This window comes from Aethalodelphis obliquidens, unplaced genomic scaffold (genome assembly GCF_003676395.1).
Source record: "Aethalodelphis obliquidens isolate GAN/ISIS:26980383/991018 unplaced genomic scaffold, ASM367639v1 scaffold49, whole genome shotgun sequence".
NCBI classification, from domain to species: Eukaryota; Metazoa; Chordata; class Mammalia; order Artiodactyla; family Delphinidae; genus Aethalodelphis; species Aethalodelphis obliquidens.
The window spans coordinates 10,459,082-10,485,039 of NW_020837993.1; the positions used below are offsets into that span (position 1 = coordinate 10,459,082).

General features: G+C 49.2%; 2 protein-coding genes across 10 annotated transcripts in view; one reads left to right on the forward strand and one right to left on the reverse strand.

Moving 5' to 3' along the window:
* Window positions 1-5,160, forward strand: part of PGPEP1L (pyroglutamyl-peptidase I like) — a 49,699-nt gene extending 44,539 nt beyond the window's left edge. For all 5 annotated transcript variants that reach the window (XM_027083192.1, XM_027083194.1, XM_027083190.1 and 2 more), the window contains one exon: window positions 4,388-5,160. In XM_027083192.1, coding sequence (XP_026938993.1) covers window positions 4,388-4,628 — 241 coding nt within the window. In that variant the 3' untranslated portion in view covers window positions 4,629-5,160. The remainder of the gene's footprint in view (window positions 1-4,387) is intronic.
* Window positions 5,161-8,228: 3,068 nt separating this feature from the next.
* IGF1R (insulin like growth factor 1 receptor) overlaps window positions 8,229-25,958 on the reverse strand; it is a 307,791-nt gene continuing 290,061 nt past the window's right edge. For all 5 annotated transcript variants that reach the window (XM_027083187.1, XM_027083186.1, XM_027083185.1 and 2 more), the window contains 2 exons: window positions 23,683-23,817; window positions 8,229-15,496 (listed from right to left, as the gene is read on the reverse strand). In XM_027083187.1, coding sequence (XP_026938988.1) covers window positions 15,115-15,496; window positions 23,683-23,817 — 517 coding nt within the window. In that variant the 3' untranslated portion in view covers window positions 8,229-15,114. The remainder of the gene's footprint in view (window positions 15,497-23,682; window positions 23,818-25,958) is intronic.

Genomic DNA, 25,958 nt, shown 5'->3' on the forward strand with positions numbered 1-25,958 from the left:
CACTCAAGGTGCTCTATAATATTGCGTTCCTGCGGCTTCCCTTTCACTCCCATTATCTTACATTTATCTTTGGTCATTTTGCCTTGTTGGGTGTTCAAGACCCAGTAGGTGGCTCCTGTGTTGACTAAAAAGTCAGCCTTTTTACCACCTATAGTCAGGGTCAGCCAAGCCTTCTTGGGGGTAATTTCTGGGGCACTCCTAGGAGCCCCTGGGCCCCTTCGGTCCTCTTCTTTTATGTGTGTGACCAATGAGGGTGGGCCAGGACATGGTGGTCCACTTAGTCTCCTTCTGAGACATTTGGGGCAGTCCCCCTTCCAGTGGCCCTCCTCTATGCAGTTAGCACACTGATTGGCTTTAAGCCCTTCTCTCCACTGTGGGCATGGTCTTCGAAATCCCAGGCGACTCATTGATGTTACAGGGTCCCTTATGTGTGTGTGTTTGTGGGGGGGGGTGTCATCCCTTGGAGGTCGATTAACCCTGAATTGCTAAAGCCAGAGAACTGACAGTTTGTTCTGCTCGTTTATCTTCCTTTGTATCGGCCTCCAGATCCCAGTTGTTAAACACCCGAAATGCTGATTCCACCAGCCCGGAAGTAGGTGTGGTGGGCCCTGTCTCCAACTTTTGTAATTTTCTCCTAATGTCTGGGACACTCTGGGAAATAAAATGGTACTTAATAATGACCTGCCCTTCCAATGACACCAGGTTTATGTTTGTATATACTCGGAGGCACTCCCTTAGGTGCTCAAGGAAGGCTGAGGGATTTTCCTTCAGTCCTTGGATGACTCCTTGAACATACTCCAATTTATGAGTTACTTCCCCGCTAATTGAATGCCCTTCAGAATCAAATTCCCGAAATGTGTGAGGTGCTGCTGACCATTTTCCTCTAGATGGCCCCACCCAGGGTCTGTGTTGGGAACAGCCTGGACTCCAGGCTGGTTTACAGCATGCCCCATGTTATTTTGATTGGTCTTAGCAGCTTCCTCCCTTGCATTAATTATAATCAGTACCTTTTCTTCCCCAGACAATAAGATGTTTAGGAGGGTTTGGGTATCCACTCAAATGAGTGTGCAGTATTCCCCAGACTAAATTAAGGACTTCCTCGGGGTCTTCCCTTAAACCCTTGGATCGATCCTTCCAGTTATAGAGATCCAAGGAAGAGAAGGGTACCTAACGCAGTGGTCAGTTTGCCCTTTGCATTGGGAACCGCCTGAAGGGGGAATAGCTTATTGATTCCAGAGGGCTGGTACTGAATGCTGCTACAGGTGTGCATTGGACTAGTCCCCAAGGAAGGTGTACTGAGAGATGGAGGTGAAAGAGTCGGGGAGGGGGACCACCCATTGGGCGGAAGAGGGGGCACCAGGTAGGGAGGTGGTGAATTTGAGGGAGTAGACAGCGTCGGGGATTCAGGAGAGGTAGGGGTAGATGTCGATGACTCAGGAGTCTCAGGTGAACTGTTGGAAGCGGGGGCAGCTACCCTTAGCAGAGGGGGGAAGTCAAGAGGATCCTCAGGCTGAGATTCCAATTCCAGGAAAGAGAAATTTGAACTAGCCTCACATTTTTTCCAGAAGCCCTTTATTTGGCTAAGGGCCATGAAAAATTGGACGTAGGAGATCCCTTTTTTTTTTTTTTTAACGCTGGCAATAGAGGTCAAATTAAAAAACAGTATTAGAATTTAGAGAGTCGTTAGTTGGCCAACTTTCTCCATCCGCCAGTTTATATTGGGGCCATGCGGTGTTACAGCAGAAAATAAGCTGTTTCCCTGTTAGTGGACGCTACTCAAAGAATTTCCAGTTATGGAGAATGCACCTTGACAGCGTACACTGGGATAGAGGCTTGATTACCCATACTGGGGAGTCCTTATTTATACTGTTTCCAACTTCCCAGTGGCCTCTTCTTAGGGTTGGTGGCTATGCAGATCCCACAAGATTGACCCACACCAAGCGGTTTAGGAGCGCTAACTGAAACCTGAACCAATCTTCGCAGGGGCTGGTAGGGGAGACACTGTCCAAGAGGGCCTTAGTTATAAAGTTCCCCCCTTTTATTTTAACGTTTATTTATTTTATTTATTTGGTTGTGTAGGGTCTTAGTTGCGGCAGGCAGTCTCCTTAGTTGCGGCTCGCCGGCTTCTTAGTTTTGGCGTGTGGCCTGCTTAGTTGTGGCTTGCAAACTCTTAGTTGCGGCATGCATGTGGGATCTAGTTCCCTGAGTAGGGATCAAACCCGGGCCCCCAACGTTGGGAGTACGGAGTCTTAACCACTGCGCCACCAGGGAAGTTCCCATAAAGCACCTCTTAAGTCAGTGACTAGATGTTCCCAGACCCGCTGTGGGGCTGTAGGAGATATCTTTCAGCAAACAGTCCCCAGAGATAGGGTGAAGGGGGAGTGGGAAATAAGGGTTCTCTAATCAGATAAATTGCTCAGATAAAGAGCCTCTCCGGTAGTCAGGGGGGCTTGTTCACCAAAGGTGTGTCCCTGCTCCGTTACAGGTAATCAGACAGGGAGGCCGAATGCCCATTTGGTATGTGTCCAGTTTTCTATACTCTCAGCTACGAGGACCCAAGGACTTTGGACAGTTTGGGGTCCTCTTCTTCCTTCCCCAACTAGACAAAGTGATTTTCCTGAAATCTGATGAAAACAAGATTTTTAAAGGGTTCATGTCTCAGAGGAGGGATCCCTAGGGATCTGTGGTAGAGGGTAGTAGGGAGGGACCTACCCAACAGAGACGTATACCTTGCCCCGGGATGGCAAGTTAGGGCAAGAGGAACCAACACAAAAGGTGTGCTCTTGCATTTTTGACTGCACCCTAGAGGTGGGAACGCGGTAGACGTTGGGGCTGTGAATGTTCTACAGTGTGCCTGCTTACACGGACATTTGCTTCTGGTTGGCAGGGTACCCAGTGCTCATCTACGCTGGTGCATGACCAACTTATCCTTTTTGGTGGCAAACGCCATAGTGGCCTTCAAGTGCTCAACCCGTGCCCACAGTTGTGGCATGTATTTCCAAGCGCATTAGGACAAACGAAACCACATAGAACAGAGATTGAAGCTTCACTCATATCAAGAACAGAGACTAGGGCTCACGTCACACACATGAAACAAAGAGATGTTCTTTTTTTTTTTTGCGGTACGTGGGCCACTCACTGTCGTGGCCTCTCCCGTTGCAGAGCACAGGCTCCGGACGCGCAGGCTCAGCGGCCACGGCTCACGGGCCCAGACGCTCTGCGGCATGTGGGATCTTCCCGGACCGGGGCACGAACCCACGTCCCCTGCATCGGCAGGCGGACTCTCAACCACTGCGCCACCAGGGACCCCCAAAGAGATGTTCTTTACCTGAGGAGCGCTCCACTTGATCCTTGGCTGCTTTTCAATCTCAGGCTTAATTTAGTAGCCCTCACTGGCCCAGCGGTTGAGAACTGGGGCAAACAGCTCAGTTATTTAGCCAGCTTTGTTGGCCCTGGGTCAGTGAGTAACCCTGAGTTAACAGACAGAATGAGCCCCTTGTTGGATGCCAGAATTTGTTACCAAATGAAGTTGTATGGACGCTGCTCAGGCCCTAGCCGAGCCGATGCGCCCTGCCTCAGCGGGAGAGGGTTCTTTTTCCTGCTTGGGTTAAGCCTTATTCAGCAGTCAGAGATTGGAGAAGCAGGGACTAAGTTTACAGGTCAACTTATCACCCACTTGGTGAGAGGGATTTAATTTGAAAGATAGGAGTGAGGCTAATGATGGGATGGCATAGGCATTAGTCTGCCTGGGAAGGGGCAGGGCTTTTTCAGGGGAGTGGAGTGCCACCCCCTTTTTAATGCTTTTTTGGTCCTTAATGTCCAGCTATGGCAGCCGGTAGATGTGTCATTTAATATGCTAATTTAGAAAAATCAACATATAATGAGACCCAGGGTCTGTTGGAGGTCAGGTTTGCGGCCATCTCTTCCCAGCTAGTTCCATCTAGTTTTTTTTTGTTTCTTATCTTCTTTTTTTGTTTCTTCCTGTCTTATCTCTGGATCCGTTAATGTAAAGATTTATGTTAACTCCTACTAAAGGTGGAGGTTGCAGGGTTGTGAGCAAAGACCTGGAGCAGCTGTGACAACAAAATGACTCAATGCAGACATGAATGAGAAAGGTTCACGGGGTTGGGGGGAGAACGTTTTGGATTAGTTGGTTGAAAATCTGGTCCCTTCCAGGGTTCAGTCACTTGCTGGACATGAGGCCAAGAGCCGGTCTCTCCATGGCTCATTCCCAGCAGCATGTTCTTTGGCAGAAGAACAAAACCTGGGTCTCCCTGGTGGCAGTCTTCCCTCATGCTTTGCGGATGCTGCATTGCCACTTCTGCTTACATTTCACTGAGGTTAGAGGCTGGTCCAAGGAGTAACTTGGCATTTTGTGTGGTTGTAGGTACGTCTGCGATTACACCTACTACCTGTCTTTGCATCATGGAAATGGATGCGCGGTGCTCGTCCATGTCCCTCCATTATCTCCTTCGCTTCCGGCTAGCCTGCTGGGAAAAGCCCTGCAAGTTATCATCCAGGAAATGCTGGAGGAGACTGAGAAAGCCAGGTCTCAACGCCTGGTTCACAGGAAACTCAGCCTTTGCGATTCCAGACAGGGGGAACCAACTGGGAGACTGCTCCTTTAGAGAAAATTAAATGTTTCAGTCCTGTATGCAGCGTTCAACTGTGCTTTGAGAGGCTTTTAAAAATTTGCTTGTAAAACAGTTTACACAGAGGAAAAAAGTTCTGAATTAGCCCAATGAAATCACAAAGGGTTATTTTATTGTCAGAAGAAAGCACACTCTGAAAGGCAGACATTTCACAAGGGCTTAACTAGCTTCAGTTATGGTTTTCCGGACAATAAAACGAAATGCTAGTCATTTTTTTTCCTCTTAAAAGTCTATGCAGCAGGCCTGTGTGATCCTGCCCAGATTTCTGGGACCCCAGACCTGTTCTGCGAGCCCCGTGTGGTGGGATGACCTGCGACTGGCCGACCATGGGAAACGCAGGTGCAGCTGCTACTCGGGCGCCCCACTCTGGGCCTCCAAGCTTGTGCATCCAGGTGCTGTGGGCAACTTCTGAGCCACTGAGTCTTTAGTGTTTGGTTTTTTCTTTTTTAACTTAATTGAAATATTATTGTAAAATACACATAACATAAAATTTGCCATTTTAACCATCTTTAAGTGTTCAGTGGCATTATGTACATTCACTTGTGCAACCATCACCACCATTCCATCTCCAGGATTTTCTCATCATCCCAAACGGAAACTCTGTCCCCATTAAACAGTGTCTCCACCCTTCTCCCCAACCCCGGCCCTTGGCGTCTATTATTCTACCCTCCATCTCTGAATTTAACTTCTCTAGGGACCTCATATAAATGGAATCCTTGTCCTTTTGTGACTGGCTTATTTCACTTAGCATAATGTCTTCAGGGTTCATCCATGTTGTGGCATGCATCAGAATTTCCTTCCTTTGAGGCTGAATAATATTCCATTGTATGTAGAGACCACATTTTGTTTATCCATTCATCTTTTTGTTTTGTTTTGTTTTTGTGGTACACGGGCCTCCCACTGTGTGGCCTCTCCCGTTGCGGAGCACAGGCTCCAGATGCGCAGGCTCAGCGGCCATGGCTCACGGGCCCAGCCGCTCCGCGGCATGTGGGATCTTCCCAGACCGGGGCGCGAACCTGCGTCCCCTGCATCGGCAGGCGGACTCTCAACCACTGCGCCACCAGGGAAGCCCCATTCATCTTTTGATGGACACTGGGTTGCTTTTACCTTTTGGTTATTTTGAATACTACTACTATGAACACTGGTGTGCAAATATCTGTTAGAATCCTGGTGTGTGTGTATATGTGTGTATACTGCTGGATCATAAGGTAATTCTATGTTTACTTTTTTGGAGGAGCTGCTATACTGCTTTCCATGGCAGCTGTATCACTTTACATTCCCCCAGTAGTGTTTGGTCCTAAAGCAAAGGTTAATAGTTGGGTTTAGCTTCTCTGCCATGGTCAGTGTTGTCCCTACATTTTAAGAAACAGAACCTCCCCTTTTCATCTTTCATTTTGCCTTTATGACACGGTTCTAAGCTGTTCACAACAAGGTTTTACTTGTCCCGTGTTTTCTGGGGGCAAATTTCCATTGGGAACCCCATTAGCAACACTGTATTTTGGAGAAAGAGCTTGAAGGTGGCTAAGCTCTGGGAAATTTCTTCTTATGTTGGTATGCTCACAGCTATCATTTTCCACTTAATTCCATTAAAAAAAATCGTCACTTAGTACCCAGGTTTATTCACTGTAAGAAAAAGCAGCTGCACCTTAATAACAAAGGAACTGGGCAAAGGAACTCACTTTACCATTAGCCCTCCAGCACACTTGTGCATTTGTAATAGTCTTTACAGGACCCCTTTGCAAATGAAACTGGCTCACTTGCCATAAAAATCAAAGTCCTACTGTATCAGATCAAAGGCAGCAAGTGGGGTGGGATGGTCTGGCCAGCAAGCATAGGTCCTGCTGCACGGCTGTTAATGTGGAGAGCCTTCTGTAGTTGTAGGCAAACACCTGCTACCCAGAGCCCTGGACACCCCCTTATTTTAGCTTCTGTCTCAGGACGGTGGCAAGCAGGCGTCCTCTGGGACCCGGCTCCAGTGTTATTTCAGATTGTAAAATGCGTATGGCTTGGCGCCAAGCAAACTCTTAGATGTCATCCAGTTGGAGGCCCAGAGCTCCCTCTTGATGAACGTCCCTGTCATCTCCCCTCTGTGGCCTCCAAGGTTTTTTAGGGAGAACCCCAGAGGCCCAGTTCACATCCTGGGCTAAGTGGCCTGCCATCCCCCGTTGATACACACTGGGGTCTGTTTAGTTATGGCTGATACGCAGCAGTTCTGAGACAGTTTGAAAGCTGACACAGCTTCAAAAGGCTGAGCCCTCGGTTGGTCATTTAATAGCTGGGGGTCTTGGACATATCTGCGTGTTTGCTCATCTGTAAAACAGAGTAATAAAAAATCCTTCCTTTGCAGAGTTGTTGTGAAGATCTGGTGAGAGAATGGATGTGAAAGTCCATCAGTGATGAGAGGAAACTTTACTGAATGTGGGCTTGTTGCTGGACCTGTGAGGGTAAATATGGAACTAGCCCTGCTGGATTGTGGCCTTAAGCAGTGGCATGGTGGGGAGAGGGTCTAACACTTCTAAAGACCCAGCACCTTCATCCTCAGAAGAAACTGCAGCTCCTCTGGCTGAGGACAGGTGCAGACTGCGCCTCCACAGCCTGGAAGCATGGCATCACCCACCGGGGAAGGTGGGAATCCTGCTGGGCTCCTGTGTCCTCCCCACTAGAGCCCAGACACCCACCCAAGCCTCAGAAATGAGCCTGTTAGTCATTGGTCATCTAGTAAGGGTCCCCCGAGTGCCAGGCACTCCGTGACAATGGTAAGCAAAACCCCGGGGCAATGCCAAGCTTGAGAGTCCCCTCTTTTTTGTTTTTAGGTCCAAGTATTTGAGACTCACCAGGTCTTTAGTAAGCATGGCCTTTCATTTACTTCTGCTGCCTACACCTTGCTAATTAGCGCTTTGTCCAGTAGCCTGATTTTCTTACTGGAGTATAATTTCCCATGATCAAAGTTTAATGAATGATGAGCTTGTCTTCCTGATGTGTCTCAGGTTTGATTCTAGAACATGTACAGCTTGTTTCCTTAGAACATGTATTCACACTTCCTACCATAACCATTTCCCCTGGCAAAGATAACGATGCCCAGATTGTAGAGTCCCTGGGGCAGGCCAAGCTCGCTGGCTGGAAAGTAACTAACATTTCTGAGCAGCGCCAGGGAGCTGCACCCTGTGTGCGTGTCTATGGCCTCACCTGCGCCCTCTGAGGAGGTGACCGACAAGGACATGAAAATGTGCAGAAAGTCCTTTGCCCCAGAGTCACCCAGATCAAACCTGCCCTGACTTATGTCGGCAGAAAAGTCTACACATCATTCAAAAATCAAGTACAGATTTCTATATTTTATGTATTCAAATGTTCTTCTGGCTGATTTAATGGAGTGAGAAACAGAATAGCTTCCCTGTTCACCAGCAATTTGCATGCTGAGAAGGTTCAGCTGTCAGAAATAGAGCGAAGCCTTCATGCAGAACACCTCCCAGCGATATGTGTGAACACACATGCCACACGTAGCTCAGCTTCCCTGCTCAGAAGTGTGGTGATTCTTCCAGAAGGGGTGGAGGGTGGGGCAAAATCAGAGACCAAAAATGCATACGGAATTCTTTTATTTAACTTAAACCATGTAGTACTTTAACTACTAGAAAAAAGCAGAGTAAGAGAAACTAAAGTTGCCTTAGCTTCAGCCATTCAAAATAGACAGTTTCTTTTTTTTCCATAAAGAATCCAGAGTATATCGCAGTAACAGGAATAAATTCTTACAACAGAATATACAAAAAAACCTTTTGAAATTTTTTTCATCTACTGATTTTTTATATAAACAGAGGAATTTTTTTAGGAATAATTTATACACAGAAAGTCATTTTATGTAACAAATTGGCCATGTTATTACCTTTTTTTTTTTTATTTTTTTTTAAAAACTTTTTTTTTTATTTAAACAAGAAAACTCAGAAAATGCATTATTTGCGATGCATCCATTCCATCGCGCCTTCTGGTTTGATTTTTTTTTTTTTTGTCCCAGAGGTAGACAAACTCTGGCAAACCTCTCACCTCAACCTCACTGGCTTAGAAAGCAGACAGGTGTTTTTGCCAAGCATCTACTCCACCTGTGGATGTGTCTGTGCAACGCCAAACATCCAAATGAAAAGTTGCAAACAAAACCCAAATTGTTTCTGGATCTTTCTCCCATGTAGAGCAAAACACCCAAATGTTGCCAATGATGGGGATTTTGTGGGGTTGTGTTGACATGGCCAATAACCCATTGGGAGCTAGAGGAAATGGAGTCAAACTTAAAAAAATCTGGTGTGTGTATAGTTTTTATTAAAAAGAATTTGTTTTGTACTGAAAAAAAATCTATGTTCGGTGTTCTGCCTTAAATAAAAATAAATAGGGTCTCTTCCTTATTATAGCAAAGCATTAATCATGATATGAGGCATGTAAGCAAATGGCCTGCGTGCACCAGAATTACCATCTTTTGTGTGATAAGTCTGTATGCTGTGCTCACTGTGAAAACCATTAGCTACGCAACGGAGTCCTTCCATCTCAAGGCATTGTATAACAGTACAACTACCAAACCGACCCAACGAGGTGCCGAAGGTGCCATGGCACCACTGGGCTGCAACACCTCTGCTCTTTCCTTGGCCAGTGAGGTTCTTTCAGTCTGTTAAAGTAGCTACACTCCAAAGGGAAATGACCAGTAAAAGATGATCCCCTGCCCAACCAGAGGGTTCTGGAAGACCAAGATACTGAAGATACAGAACTACTTCTTAAATCATCATCATTCCTTTGTTATAAACTAGGGCACAAAACATGGGGGGAAAGAGGGTGAACTACGGCTTGGGTCAGGGAAAAATCCTTTTTTGGCATATTGTAAAGCTAGCTAGTAAACAGGTGTCCTAAAAAAATGGATCACAAACACACATTTGCACACACAGAGAAAAAAAGTGTCTTTAAATTATTCTCAGCAATTATAAACTACAAACATTTTATAAAATTATTCTATGTTCTTACAAAAATGCAATGAAACATTTAATTAGTTCTTGTAAACCAGATCTTCGTCAACTGACTACCCGTAATCTACTGGACTTAAGAGCCCTATTGAAAACGCTAATGAGTGACTAATTACAACGATGTTTACCAGAAAGATGTGGACACACACAAACATGGACATACAGATGAGTGATCATTATGTTCTTGCAGAAACAAAATAAAACAAAACCCTAAAGTCATGCCCCAGAACTGACACCTGACGGGTGAGATGCAGTTTGCGTTCTTGGAACAATTTGACTGAACTCCGCAGTAACAGTTTCCAAAGTAGGATGTTAGGTTTATCTGTTGAAACCAAATGCCCATGGATGACTGTTGAGCCTTGATGTGGTCTGATACCTTCAGAAACCATCAAGTTCCAAGCACAGCCCACACTTCTTCCAAGCCCTGTACCTTCTGCTCGTGCTTCCTCTCTCCACGTCATTCATGATCCCTGTTAGAATGGTTTCCTGCTGCCTTATCATTCCACCATCAAGGAGTGTTCATCTGCTTTTTCTCTAAATGACCAACTAGTCATCTAAGCTGCAGGCCAAAAACGAAACCCTCTGGCCTGTCCAAGGTCTGTATCTTCAGCATCTCTGGCAACAGAGGTTCAATCTAAACAACATCCTCTCTTGAAGTTCTCATTGGTACCACCAACTATGTCAGAGTGGAGTAAGAAAGTTTGATTTTCATCACTGGTTCTTAAAGAGTGGATCTCTGGTCCATATCTCCCAATGCTGCTTAGCCCAGGAAATGAAAAGACAGCCAACAAACACAAAAGTACCATTAACAAAAGAACAAACCCCAAACCTTAAATGCATTACTGGGACTGCTGGAATGGGCCAAGGCATACCATGGAGCTTTACTGTCAACTGGAGGGCGCCTGTGTTTTCAAAAGTAGTTGCCTTTGACACTGTCTGGCTGGAGGACCCAACAGTGACAGCTGAGGACCTTGGACCAAGCATCCTAGCCTTCTCACTGATCTAAGTGTGACCTTACCATAACAGCGGCCTGCATCCCGTGCAGCCACCTGCCAGCAGAGGTGGACTGCTGAGAAAGAGGTTTTGGTGGAACAAACTGGCCTAGAATTTGGCGTCATACTTGGCTCTTACATCTGTTATCCCAACTGAAACACACCACTTCATGCCAAGCATTTTGCCATTTAGTTCCACAATAACCATTTTTTCTATCATTGAAATGTTGTTCCAAGTCATAAGAAACAGGCTGGAAGGAAAGGCCAGTGTCGGCCATGAACACGGTCTTCTATCTTCCAAGGGGGAAGCACATTCCAACTGTGTCAAAAGTCAGGACATCCTCTAAGGGAGTCCTGGGGTGGTCTGGGTCTCACCCAGCTGAAGTTCAACAACGTCTCCAGAATACACCAGCTCCTGCTGCCTCAGGGAAGGGCTGTGTGTGATCATGTTTTAATGCTCACATCAGTTCAATGATGTGCCTCAGTGGTTCACGTCACTTCAAGCAGTGTGAGCTGCTGTCAGGAGGCTGCATGGAGAATGCCACAACTCAGCTTAAGTTATTTGGAGCATACAAAGGAGGAAACCAAGAAGAGGTGGGAAAATCAGCATAAAATTAGGCTAGAACTGTGGATAGATGATGCCTTGGTATAGTTAAGGTGGGTGGTTTGGTCCAGTAAAATGACTGCACCATCACACAAGCAAAATTTTCTTTTATTTAAGTGTTTCTGAAGCATTTGTTATGATGGGCACTATACTGTTAGTGTTTTCTTTCTACTTAAAAGGAAAACCACTTACATAAAACAAAAAGTGACACCAACAACTCGGACAGTTTAAACAAAACCCTTATAACCAGCTGAATGATCTGTAGAAATCCAGTTGTGGAAACCGGTAGGTATGTGCAAAAGAGAGGAGAGGCCACTATTCCAAGGGGTCACCTACAGTGTGGAAGCGGGAAACCCTGATCAAACATTATTTCTCAATGACCTTAAGATCCCAGGGGACTTGGGAAAGAGGAGGGGTGCTCTAGCAGGAGGGAAGAGCTCCTGAGTGTAACTGCAGTCCTGGGACTGTAAAGGAGCCGCCACACTTTGGGAGACGCCCACTGCGTTTCCCAGAAAAAACGCTAGTGCCTGTGAGAGCAGCTGCTGGAGGGGGTGCGCCGTCCACCCCGTGAACTGCGGGATGAGGGGGTGAGGCACAGCCCCAGCGGGGGCACGGCGCCCACCGCTGGCCCCTTCCAGCCCGAAGGTTTGGTACGTCTTTGTTTGCCCCTGGGGAGGAGGTGAGGGTGAGGTTGAGAGAACTGCCCGGAGAGGGAGAAAGGGGCTCTTCTCCGTACATTCCACATGAGACTGGCCGTCAGGTCAGGAACCCGGAGCGGGCTTTTGGCGCCCAAACGGCTGCACTAGGGGCTGAGCCGGCCTAGCCGGAAGCCCAGCACCCACCCTACGGCCACAGGGACAACGGGGGCCCTAAGGAGACACCACCTGACCCCGGCCCCAGCACTGCCTGTCCTCAAGACCTGGAAACCACTGCTGTTCCCTGTCCGCCACCCAATCTGCACCAAGTAGCTGGTTTCCAAGACAAATGGGCCGGGCCCCTCTCCACCTCTTGGGATACCGAGTCAGGAGAACAACAGAAGCGACGCAAAATGAGACGTCGCAGAAAAAGGAGAGCTGTTCGAAATGAGTGGAGAGGTGAGCTAGTGTTGCTTTGACCCCGGAATACAGCCTGGCCTCTCCCTGCGTCACCTGGTGTGTACGGCCTGTGGTGTGGATGAGGTTACCAGTATCAACGGCATATTGTCAGGTGCTGAGAAATGTGAGATGTATTCTTTTTATATATACACATATAAAAAATAAGAGTGAGGTAGATAAATGTTTGGAAAAAAAACCAACAAAAACCCAAAAACTGTCCCGTCTTACACACACACACACACACACACACACACACACACACACACACACAAAAACCCTTTTCTCAGTATTTAAATTCATAAGGGGGCTTCTCTACAGTGATTGAAACTGGTATCACAAAATAAATTAAAAGAAAACTACATATAATACCTTCTTAATTAATTTTTTCTTTTTTTCATTTTTTTTTTAAGGGAAAAACTATGGGACAGAGACTAGAGAAAATAGTGGGACTGAAACTACTGACAAGCAAAAAAGCACTACAAACTTTCTTTTTTGTGTTTAATCTCCAGTCACAACTAGCAATCATTATGTTGTAGCTTTGTTCTTACTCATAATTTAAACATTTCCATCCCAGAAGCAACTCTTGTGCTGTCATCACTCTGGTGAGAAGTGCTAAAAACTAAACAAAACAAGACCCCCCGGCCCCGAGGACGCGGCTTCCTGGCCGAGGAACAGCGCGCCTGCGCCAGGGCTCCTGTCCCCTGGAGGGGAGCACCGGGCTTTGGCCCCGCGGCGCCTGCGCTTTCCCGTGCTGGCAGCGGGCTGGCCGGCACCCCGAGGATACTGCCCCTGCGCCCTACTCCCCGCTGGTGCCAGGGGGTCTCTGGGGAGTCCCTAGCTCTAAGGACAGGGAGGTCGGTCTGGAGGGTGGTGGCGGGAAGCCGCAGACGGGCCCACTGGAGCGCGCTCGGCTGCACCCCTGGCCTCAGCAGCTGTTTTCCATGGGATGGAAGGGTTAAATATCCATTAAAAACAAAATAGTAATCCAAATGCCTAGTGTCTGCAGTTAAAACTGCTGTTGTACCCAAGAATTAAAAAAATAGATATATGTGTGTCACAACCAAAACAAAGGCAAGGGAAAGAGAAGGTGAGACTTTTCAACAATGATGAATATAAACACTGAACAAGGATGTGCGAAATATTTAACCTTTTTTTTCTGACCTGAGTTTGTATCATGTCTTGCACTGTAACAGACTCAAATGCTCTGTGAGAGCAGGCTGGGGAGAGAGGGTCCAGGGCAGGCGCCCGCCTTCTCTCCACCTGCTCCCCTCACCAGCCTCGTGCCCACAGAGCCTATGGGGTAGAATAGAACTAACGGGGCAGGGGGAGTGGGGAGGGGTATGTATTTATAAAAAGGCATCAAACAGTTCATGGCAAATTATGTTATATAAGTATCAATTACTGGGAAAAGAGGAAGAAAGTCACGCACTCTAGTACAAAGCATAAGAAGTTTCTTGGAGTGAGCAGAGAGGGAAGAGGGTAGACCTGAAGGTTTTCATAGATTAAATCCACAAAGATAAAGAACAAAAAAAATAGCAGCTTTTTTTTTTTTCTGTACAGACGTATAGATGAATATCTGAACCGTAAAAAAGTTATAAAAGTGACATTAAAGACGATGTGTATGCAAATGTTTCATGGTCTAACATAGAACTGTAAGACCCATGAAGAAGTCCTAGTAACAGAGAAAATGTCAACAAAGCTTAGAATGCTTGAATCCATTTACTGCTTTTCTTCGTACTGTTGTTGTGGTATTTGAATTTCTTTCCTTGCAAACTTGCATAAACAGTTGGGCTGAGTCCCTGGATACCCCTTCCCATCTGTGTTCTTGGGGGCCAGGTGGGGAGCTGGGGCGGGGACAGGAGACTGGCACGTGGACGACCTTTACTCAAAGCCTGTCTTCCAGGCTCCCGACAGGACCTGTTTCCTCCAGAATTCCTGGGGGCTAGAAGGTGTGGGTGCAGAAGGGGGAGCGGGGAAGCCATCTTCACTGAGAGGAAGTCTCATTCTGTCCAGTTCCCCCAAATAATAACCTCGTCAAAAGCAATCAGACCTGTGTGAATGTGAGACTTGAAAAGAACACCAGGGGATGATCGGATGGAGAGCATCACCAGCGTGGCTCTTAACGAGTGACTAGCTACCATGCTCGCTCAGGCCTCTGGAAACAAAAGAACAGTGCGGGGACGGTGAGGGAGAAAGTTCGGGGTTTTGGCAGAATTTGGCAGCGTTAACATGGTAACAACCTTGGATGAACGATGGCCCTTTGTAAATTTCGTATGTCCCTAAAAATGTTAAAGATACGGTTAAAAAATCTTGTCTCAACGTGTTTTATAAAGACCTATGGTGACCGGCAGGTGTGTTCAGGGGGGCCATGGAGGGACAGACGTTGCCTCAATCCAATACAAAGGGCGTCGGGCTTGCAGCAAATGTGTTTCCATCATGAAGCAGAAAGAAAGAGAAAGGTGAGAGAGAGGGAGAGAGAGACAGGGAGAGAGAGGAGACTTGATTCTCAAGTGTTCTGTTGCTATTAAGTGTTGTCATTAAGGTTCTTGAAGGCCCATGTCAGTTAAGGGTTTGGGTAGGGAAATAAAAAGCTGCTTGCATATTGAAAAAAGGAACATCCCAAATGTGTTTACTGCAGAGAAGCCGTCTCCCGTGGGCAGCAATGGCAGTTCTGAAGATCCACTGAGGTACAGGAGGCTGTGAATAGATTGTTAAAACTCTCCCCCCCACCCACCGCCGTGTGCGCACGTTACTGTTTGCACGGATCGGGATCCAGGATCAGCAGGTCGAGGACTGGGGCAGAGGCAAGGCCCGCTCCTTCTTGCGGCCCCCGTTCATGTGCGCATAAGGCTGTCTCTCGTCGAAGCTGGCTCGAAGGACCAGCACGCCAGGGCCCGGACCGTTCTCGGCCTTGTGTCCTGAGTGTCTGTCGGGCAGTGGCAGGGAGGACGAGGATGCCGAGGGGTCCAAGGGGACACTCTCCATGTTCTCCGGCTCTAGGTCCAGCTCCTCTGGCTCAGGTGGCTTGTTCTCCTCGCTGTAGTAGAAGGAGACCTCCCGGAAGCCGGGCTCCATCTCGTCCTTGATGCTGCTGATGATTTCCAGGAAGGAAGGCCTCATCTTGGGGTTGTACTGCCAGCACATGCGCATCAGTTCAAACCTGAGGGGAAGATAGACAGAGATGGGCCCAGCCTAGAAGGGGGCCGTGGCCGAGCAGCCCTGTGGCTACTTGCTGTGGCTTCCCCACCTACATGTGTACAGCAAGTGTGCCAAAGCAGTTCTGCTGCCTGTCTGGGCCTCTGGCTTTCTATCTTGATGGCGCAAGTAGCCTCCAGCTTCTCCTGACTTAACGTCCACCAGTGCAGTCACTTCATCCAGACCCAGGACCCTCCACAATACAAAACCCAAACTCTCACTTCCTGAGAAGGACAAATACAGGTTCCACACAAGTCTGCTATTACAGGTATTATTTACATTAAAAACAAACCAGCTTTCTATTTGAAGCATCTCTTGCAGCCACTGATGAAACATTATTTCCAGAATTAGAATGCAAGAAACCTCTGGTTTCTCACTAATAAGGCTGAGCAGTGATCACAGCTTTCCCCACAGTGATCTCGCCTTCAGTTCCACCCATGCTATTTCTACTCTTCCTCCTGGTGGCAGGGGACCACTGGCAGAGAACTGAGGACAGGCAGTGCCAGGCAGCATGGCTGCAAGACAGAAGGGGCGCACGACCCATGTCTGGCGCCAGGGCTCAGGCTGCTCACTGCATGCCCTGGGGTGGCAGAGCCGGCCTGGGAGCCCGGCTGCCCTGAACCCAGTGAGAGGCCCAGGGGGTCCCTGAGCCAGATGCCAACAAGCCAGCAGGGAGAGCCTGGTGGCAGAGTCCCTGCACAGGCCTGGGGCAGGCAGAGAGGGCACCTGGGCTGCAGCCCCTGGGAAGCCCTCAGAGTCACGTGGCCACAGGGAGGAACCCGGCGTTGGGCCTGAGCCCCCAGGGCAGGAGGCTGCACCGGAAAAGCAGGGTGGTGCCGGGACAGCCAGGGAAGGCCCAGGCTCTGACGAGGCTCAGAATGGCCGCAGGAGGAGAGGTGCTTCTTATTAACCTGGAATGCAGAGTGGTCCAGACAAGTAGACCGCTGGCGCACAAAGGAGGTGGCTGAACAAAGGTCCAGGCTGGCCAGAGTGTGGAGAAGGTTCCGAGAAGGGACTGGCCAGCAGTCCTTTCTCAGGAAGACCAAAGTGCCTTCCCTTCCACTTCTGTTCTCGCTAGAAAATTCTATTCTATGTTTTGTTTTAAAACTTCTGGCTAATGAGATCGTTTTCAATAAAAATGGCCAATGGAACTACCCACATCTAGGAAGCTCAAAGCACCCCAAACTGGCTTCTGGCCCCTGTCAGGCTGACACTTGACAGACAGAGCAACTGCCTAAGTCTGGCCCCAGGGAAAGTTCAAGTTCCAAGGAGAGAAAGCCGTGGGGGCAGGAAAACTCCCACGTCGATCCCAGCTACCTTGAAAGATGTGGGAAAACGGTGTCAGGTCAAGTCAGAGGGAAGAGGATGTGACCTTGAGGGAGGGTGGGAATGGGAGAGAGGCCTGCTGCCTGCTTTTGTAAATCAAGTTTTATTGGAACAGAAACACTGTTTGTTTACATATGATCTATGGCTGCTTTCAAACCACAACTACGAGTTGAACAGTTGAGATGGTTTGGCCTACAAGCCCGAAATATTTACCGTGTGGGCCTTTACAGAAAAAGCTTGTCACCCCTGCTCTAGCGGAAAAAGAATTAGACAAAACATGAAGACTGACTAGTTCTTTCCCCTCCCAACTGAATCACCTACACTAGGTCACAGCACTAACCACACGGTAGTTAATTAATGCTCTCGGTAGTGTTATGGGTGTAAATGGCTTTGCTCTTCACGAGCCTGGGAAGGTGTGTATCATAATATAGCCCCATTTTATAGATGAGGAAGTGGAAGTACCAAGAGATTAAATAATTTGTCCAAGGTTCCCAAACGAGTGAGGGTGGTGCAGGGATGGAGTTCTCGTGAATGGTGTTTTTACACTTTGAACGCCACCGACCTCGAAAGAGGAATTTTCTCTCAACCTAAACAAGAGAAACCACAGTCCTGCCTGGAGGCTCTCCCTCTCCTGGCCGTCCACCGACAGTCACAGGTGTCGTGCGGGCTTTGCAGATAAACTGGCAGCTTGTCCTTGGGTCACATGGCAAACAAGCCTCCTTCCATAACCGCCCCCGCCCCCTGCAAAGAAAAAAGGGCCATAAATACATGAAATCCCTCTCCACGGCTCGGCTGCAATTTCCTCTCTGGCCGACTGACTTATCCCTGAATAGAAGCACAGCCAGGGCCAAGGACACGTGATGTGCCCTGGCTCCGTGCCCCTTGGCCTGGGGCTGAGAAGGTGCCACCAGCAGGGGAGGCATGTGAGTGACATCAGCACAAACAAACCACGTGACACCACTTTTAAACCATTCCAGAGTCACGGCCCTTCCACTGCTGCCCATAAAAGGAAGTCTTTTTACTCTGTGGGATTCAAGACCTTGTTTACACTATCTCCACAAGAAAACTTTCCAGTAGACTTTAGAAGGATTTATGAGCTGATAAAACTCCTCTTTAAAAAAGCATGTTTTTTACAACTGGTCAGCTCCGGGGAGCTGGAGTCGTCCTTTACTGAATGCCTGCATTGGAGGCGTGCGTGCACGCAGCCTTCACCTGGGGCAGGGGCAGGACCAGACGGAGCTGCTGCCCTGGTGTGACCCCGGAGGCCGGGTGATGGTCTCATCCGGCTCACTGTCCCCTCCCCATCCCCGGCCCTGCTGTGTGCGGGCAGGCTGCAAGCACGGGCCAAGCGGCCTAGGGCAGCCCAGCACCTAAGCGCTGGCACAGCCTCAGTCCAGGTGAGGACTCACGACAGAGAGCTCGCATTCCAGAGAGGACCTGCAGGGCTCATTTGCGCCCGTTCCTCCCCTCCTGGCAGCCCTGAACAGCCAGGACTGTCTTATGACCACTTCTCAGCCAGTAGGGGCAGTGGGACAGGGGCCTGTCTGACCGCTCACCCCAGGCTACTCTGTTTTGGGGCAGAGATCTAAGGCAGGGCCCGTGCACCAGGGAAAAGCCCACTGCAGGCTAACTGGGCATGAGTGCCATTCCTGACTGTTTGGATCCCACGCAAGCACTGGATTCCCACAAAACTGGCCCAGAATTCCCGACAATGTGGGGGCTTTAATCAGCAATGGGGAAAACCATGTTTGAAAACTGCAAAACCACCAAAGTCTACTGAGTTTTTTCAGACTCATCCGTGAGCTGATGACTCTCTGGGCTAAAAAGTTCAAATTCCTTTCTGAACACTGCACACTGAAGGCCTCCCTGGCAGAGGCTCTTGATGTGTCACACTGTCAAAGTCCCACCCGCAGAGAACATGGTCCATGCTCAGCGCGCACCTCTGCTCCAGCCCGTGTCCCAGCATCAGAGTCCAGTCCTTCCAGTCACCGGACTTGCTGAGGGTGCAGACCACTCCCCACAGTCCCAGCTCTGGGCTGGAGCAGTCAGCACTCACTCAGAGGGGCTCAAGGACATTGGTGGTGTGAGTATGGAGACCTGTGTGCAAGAGAAGGTTAAGGACAGGCTTTGTTGTCAATTTAAAATACGGATCCACCATTGAACCACAAGCCGAATCTGTCTCATGCCACTTGCTGATCGATTCACACTGAATCTCGGGGTTGAGACCCATGGGCCTAGACACTCTGCAGCCTGGACCATGGTACCTTTCCTCTAAAGCTGTGCACCCTGTTCCACTGAGGGGATTCAGGACTGTTGGCTACTTGGGAAGAGCCAGTTTCATCTGCTCCCGGGCATCGCCGGGAAATGATGCTGAGCTGAGGTCCACCAGCAGCCACTGCATATCCGACCCTGTTACCCTATGGGTGCCATTCACACCTCTGGAACTGAAGCACACGACCTCTCTCCCACATGGCGGCCCACGATGGCTTTTAGGCAACTCCCGAGGGCTCAGTGACTCTCCTCTCCTCTGAGAGAAACAACAGTCCATTCTTTCATTTTTTGTAATAAAAGAACCCCTCTCCCAGAACACGTCTTCCTTACCTAAGCTCATCAATAAATTCACAAGGACAATACAGACACTCCTTATAAAACTGACTTGCCTCCTTTCACTTTGTTCTTTTCTTAGAAGGGAAAAAAATTTGCTAAGGGGGTTCTAGACGGCGAGGCAGAAATGCCTCCTGAATTATACACTTAATATGCCAGAGTAACCTCTCCATGTAAATTTCCTTGTCACTCTAGGCTGGGAACAGGAAGTATGCTGCCTTTCCCATGGCAGGGGGGTTGCTTCCCAGGCATATTAAATTAATATTAAAACTCCAGTCACCTGGGTGCAGATCAAGTTCAAGAGTCCCACAAATTTCTCAGAGACAATGTTTATTCAAGTCAACGAGAAAGCTCAAAAACAGTACCTCTCCTCCCACCACCCCCAAACCACACGAACAAAGCTCACACCTGCTTTCTTGGACTGTTTCTACGCTTGCTAAAACACCACCACTTCTAGTGTTAGACTCTCTTCTGGCACCAGACACGCTCAGGCCAATTCAGTGGGCATCACTCCTCAAACTCTGTTACTTATATTTTTGCTCAGAAGGAAGGCTGTTCTTCTAATGGGCTGACAATGAATACAGTGGCTGCACTGTTCAAAGTGGAGGGCAGTCACCTGTGAGGGGGGCAGTCATCAGTAGGGTGTGGTGGCTGGCCTCTGACACCCCAGTGGTCCTCACTTCCTGGTGTCCACGCCTCACATAATCTCCTTTCACATCAAAGAAGGCTGCCCGTGTAGCCCATGTGAGGTTGTGGACACCGTGGAGCGTGACTTCCAGGCCACAAAGAACACTGTGGCTTCTGCTCTGCTGTGGGAGCAATTGCTCTGGGGTAGGGAAGGCAAGCTCTAGGCCCGTGGGCCAAATCTGGCCAGCTGTCTAATTTTGTAAGGCCTATGAGCTAAGGATGGCTTTTATATTTGTAAATCGTTTAAAAAAAATCAAAGAAGAATAATATTTTGTGACAAAATGAAAGCTATGTGAAATTCAAATTTCAGTATCCAGAAATAAAGTTTTCTTGGAGCACGGCCACACTTGTTCCTGTGATGTCTCTGGCTGCTCTTGTACAACAGCAGAGTTGAGTAGCTGCAGTTGAGATCGTAGGGGCCCACAGAGCTGAAAATATTTACTATCTGTCCTTTTGGAGAAAAGGTTTTCTGAGCCCTGCTCTAGAAGAAGCCAGCTGCATGTCACGACGACACTCAAGCAGCATCACAGAGGAACTAAGGCCTCACGTGGCAACTGGTGGCATGAGTTCTGCATCTTGGAAGTGGATCCCAGCCCTGGTCAAGCCTTCAGATGACTGCAGCCCTGGCTGCCAGCCAGACTGTGACCTCAGGAGACCCCCGGCCAGAGCCAGCCAGCTAAGCTGCTCCTGGATCTCTGACCTCCAGAAACTCTGTGAGATAATAAATGCTTATTGTTGTCTTAAACTGTTAGGTTTCGGGTAATGTTATACTGCAATAAAAAAAAGCTGACACAGGTGGAGAGAGGGAGAGTTTCCACCAGGGGCAAGAAAATGCACTAAGTGGCCATGTGCATCTCTTCCATTTTTGGGTCCTGAAGTCTGAAGAGGCTGTACTAGGGAGTCTGTTGGTGAGGGATCCAGGATGCCCACTGCCCCCTTATGCACAGCCCTCTGAGGAGTGGAGCTTCCTGTCATGCGTGGGTGTATCCTGTGCCCCACGTCCAGGACACATGTACGTTTCCTAGTCTGGGCCCATGCTCAGATGATCAGTGGGTACCCCCCCAACACACACACACACACACACACAGACTCACACTCTCACACACTCACACATGCACACATACAGTCTCACACAGACTCACACTCCTACACCCACACAGACACAGACACACTCACACACATACACTCACACACACACCCTCATACACACATACACACTCATACACACACATACACTCACACACACTCTCACACTCAGACACACACACTCTCACACACAGACTCACACACACTCTCATGCACTCACACACACACATTCTCACACACTCTCACACACACTCTCACAGACGCTCTCACACTCACACACACAGACTCACACTCTTATACACTCACACACTCTCACACACACTCTCACACTCACACATACACACACACTCTGAGGCAAAGATGTTCCCTTTCCTGCAGCATTCTCTGGCCTCTTTCCTAATTCCACGCAAGCTGTCCCTGGGATAGAACAGGCTTTGGCTGAGCAAATGCTCAGAGGCAGCAGTTAAAGAGCAGGATACCCAGCTGCCGTACCCCTGAAAAAGCAGCGCAGTCAGAGTCAGGAGAACAAGTTCCACCCCCACTCCCCACCCCGCCCTCTACCTGGAGCTTAGGGATTCAGTCTTGGAAGCTACACTAAAAATGCTTAAAAAAAACCCCAAAAACCTTGGTTTATTGACAGGACAATGGTTTCTGCTTCCCAGGCTAAGGCAGTCAGATTCTAAGACAGTCCCCAAGATTCCCACCCCTGGTGTAAACGTCCTGTATGATCCCCTCACCTGAGTGGGAGGGACTTGTGAATGTGATGAGATTCCACTCCTCCATTTAGGTTTCTAATAGTTGACTCTAAGTTAATCAGAAGGGAGATTATCCTGGGTGGATGTGACTTAATCAGGTAAAAAAAAAAAAAGTCAAAAAGCAGCAGAGAGATTCTCTTGCTGGTCCTGAAGAAGAAAGCTGCTTTGGAGGCTTCCCTGGTGGTGCAGCAGTTGAGAGTCCGCCTGCCGATGCAGGGGACACGGGTTCATGCCCCGGTCCAGAAAGATCCCACATGCCATGGAGCGGCTGGGCCTGCGCTCCACGACGGGAGAGGCCACAGCAGTGAGAGGCCCGCGTACCGCAAAAAAAAAAAAAAAAGAAAAAAAAAGAAAGCTGCTTTGTTGTGAGAAGGCCAATGGAGGGGAAGTGTGGCAAGGACTGGGAGCTGAGAGCTAGCAAGACCCTGGGACTGCAGTCCTACAGCCACAAGGGGCTGACTCCTGCCAACAACCTGCAGGGGCCTGGGAGAGGGAGCCTCCTGAGCCTCAGATGTTCACAGCTCGGGCTGACATCTTGATCTCAACCTCATCAGACTGAGCAGAGGAGCCAGCACTCCCATTTCCTAATCCATGGAAACCTTGGGAGACCAAACGAACAGAGCTTTCTTGGCTGTTGGGGCCAATTTCCCTGGTACCCACTCGACGTGGCATCTGACTCACATCTGTAAATCACCCCACCATGACGGGGCCCTGCCCAAGTCAGTGCTCACTCAAGGCTGGTGCACGGGTAGGTGGCAGATCTGGGTAGAGCCTTCCACACAGACATGGAGAGAGCCCAACAGCTCCTCTGGGGCCCTTTCCAATGTGAGGCCAAATCTGTCCTGAAAAGCACTTCTGGAAAATTCCTGCATTGGTCTTGAAGTATTAGTGGTAGCCTACCTTCTACCTATTGGGATCCAGAAGAATCTTGAGCCCTGCCTTAATGTGCATGTCGAAAGCAAGTCCACTGCTTTCTGTACCTGTCTGCACCTGACGACCCAACCACAGCACACCTGCACATCCTCACACCTACACACCCTCACACTTTCAGCAGCTCTGACCTCCACTGACAGAGGGGCTTCTCCTAAGAACACTGAGCAGGGAGGACCACGAGGCATCACAGACTGTTTCCCATTATCTGACAGATCTTAGGAACAGAAAGCTACATGCCAGGGCTGTGCCTGCCGGGAGGCCCCCTGACCGCCTCTAGGTCAGCACAGCCGCTGGAGGAGGCTGCTGAGAGCCTGCCACTCACAGGCCTTTTATGACTTTTGTAAACACTTAACAGGAAAGAAACATGGAGGGACCACAGGTGGTGGCAGCATCCTGGAACCGCCTGCAAAAGGAGGTCTGAGGTCACCCCCACAGGCCTGGAGGAGCCCTGCTGATGGCTGGGGAGCAGCCTGGGACTGTGGCTTAAGAGTAATCAGTGTCATGTTGCTGCATTTTTAAAAAAAAACTCTGCCTGGAGCAGACCAGCAGGGATTGCTTTGGTCAAGTATTTCACAAAGACGTTTGGCCTGAGAAACCACAATGTAAACTGCAAATCCGAACCCCAGGATTAAGGAAGATGGGGAAGGATTAAGGCACTTGCCCAAAGGGACAGGTTCTTTCCATTAGGATAAACCCTCTTCTTAACTGCTCTGGTCATCCCAGCACCCGCCAGGGCCAGAGGGACCCAGCATATACATACAGCATGTCAGGACAGTTGTCCGGCTTGTCCAGAAGGCCGCCCTCCATGACGAAGCGAAGGACTTGCTCATTGGACAGGCCCTGGTATGGCTGCTCGGCCAGCGTGGCGATCTCCCAGAGGACGACCCCGAAGGACCTACAGGGAGAAAAGAAACGTGAGGTGCTCGGAAAGGGGTGGACAGAGCCACACAGCCCTCTCCCTTTGGGCGACTGAGCGCATGTCGGGCAGCGAGCCAGGCCCTGGGCTAAGTGTGGAACATCCATCCTTGTGTCGTTGAGTCAATGCAGCCCTGGTGGCACAGCTCTGCCAGCTGAGGGGAAGGAGTGTTCAGGGCCCTTGAACAGCCAGCGAGCACGTGATCTCCAATGGGAGCCCCAGGCAAGCTGGGTTCAGGGCCCAGCCCCAGACAGGACCCTGCAGGGCAGCGTCTCCCTAATGTGCTTTTATACCACCAATAATCGAATGCTGGTCCCCAGGCCCGGCTGGGACAGTGATTTAGTGCAAATCCCTGGGACTAAATGCAGCCTGGGACAAGCAAGCTGTTCAACAAGCTCCCCGTTTTAGAAACTTCTACCTAAGTGGTTCTCTACGCAGGAATCCCTGGTTGAGTTTTTAACTCTTAAGGATGCCTGGGCCCCCGACTGATTTCTCTGGTCTGGGGTGGGGGCCTGGGCCTTGGGGTGTTTGAAAAGCTCAGTGGGGATCTTACAAGTCCAGAAGGGCCCGGGGAGACGAGGGGCTCAGCCTCACAGGTGGGGGACAGAGAAGGGCGGCACTGGCTGGGGTGGGGCTCGCGCACTAGGACGAATCCTTAGGCCCAGAGTTTAGCCAAGGTGGGGGGAAGGGGGTGGCTGAGGAACCAAGTCAGGAAGGGGAGCAGGGAGCGATTCCGCCTCGCATGCGCTTCTGCCTGTAGGTTAGAAGATCCTACTACTGGAAAACAAACTAAAATAGGTATATACATACACAGAAATTTTAGACTGAGGATGTTAAAAAAGGCAGTGCTGTAATCTGCAACATAAAGGTGCCTTCCCAGCATACATCAGCGTCTTTCACAAATTCTCCACGGTCTATTTGCCTTTCCATTCGGTTCATTTCTGCAGATTAAAGCCTGCCGCTTGGCCAACCCGAGGGGCTTCCTGGACCTTCCAAAGGCCAGGGGTGTGGGCAAAGCCGCACTGAAAATTCTGGGGCGGCGCTTCCCGCCCAGAGCTCTGCGGATCCTGGCCAAGCCGAGCCAGGAGGGCCGCGGACTTTGTATCAGAATGTTTTACTCGATGCTTCAGCTCCTTTCCATGAACAAAAGGGTTTTGTACAAATTGATGCTGAGAGCAGATGTCAGACATAAATATTTAGAATCTTAGCCCTCAGAGGACAGACCCACCCAAGATCCTTTTGAAACTCAGTGACCAAGAAATAGTCTTGGTATTGCACGAGAGACCTAGGAAAGTTGAAAGCCTGGAGGCCCAAATGCGGTGTTCGCAGGCCCAGCCGAGGGCAGTGGGCTCCCTCCGTCGACCTGGGCTGGGGGATCTCCGCAGACTGAATTGGCCCGGTCACCTAAGTCTCTGGCTCAGAGGCCACGGCTCCCAACTCCACCTCTGAAATGTGGTACCCAACTGACGGCAGGCCTGGCCTGAGAAATAACCTGAAAATGCGGTTTCTCCCAGCCCCACGTCCCCCTCCTGCCCCACACGTTCCTCGGCTGTGCCAGCTACTGTCAGGCGGCCAGCGCCCACCGAACGGCGCCCATGCTGACCTCTCAGCACCTACCGCCCCACTCCAAGCTCTGGGTTACTGTGGACCCTTGACCTTAATGTGTCTCAACCCTGTCTCGCCACGCTGATATTGCCAAATGTCTCCTAGGAGATGCCATCAACCCTGTGGAGAACCACTGCTAGTGTAACATCACTGAAACGAGAACCACAACTCTAGTATAAAGTCAGAAGCTCATGCGTTTAGCTTCTCTCCTAAGTGAATCAAAGAAATTCTTCAGAAATTAAAAAGTGTTTCCCAACGGGTTTGGGGCAGTCGAGGAAAAAAATATTAACTTTCTTAGAGAATGCCACTTTCCTTTGTAAAGAAGGGGAAAAAAAATCCTTTTCTTCTGTCCTGCTCAGTTCTCGGCTGGGGCTCTGTATCAAAAGACAGATTAACAAGAGAAAGGGTACAGATTTTTTTAATATAAGTTTTACACGACACAGGAGCCTTCATAAGGAAATGAAGACCCAACAAAGTAGTAAAACCTAAGCATTTTTTATATTAGTTTTGATGAA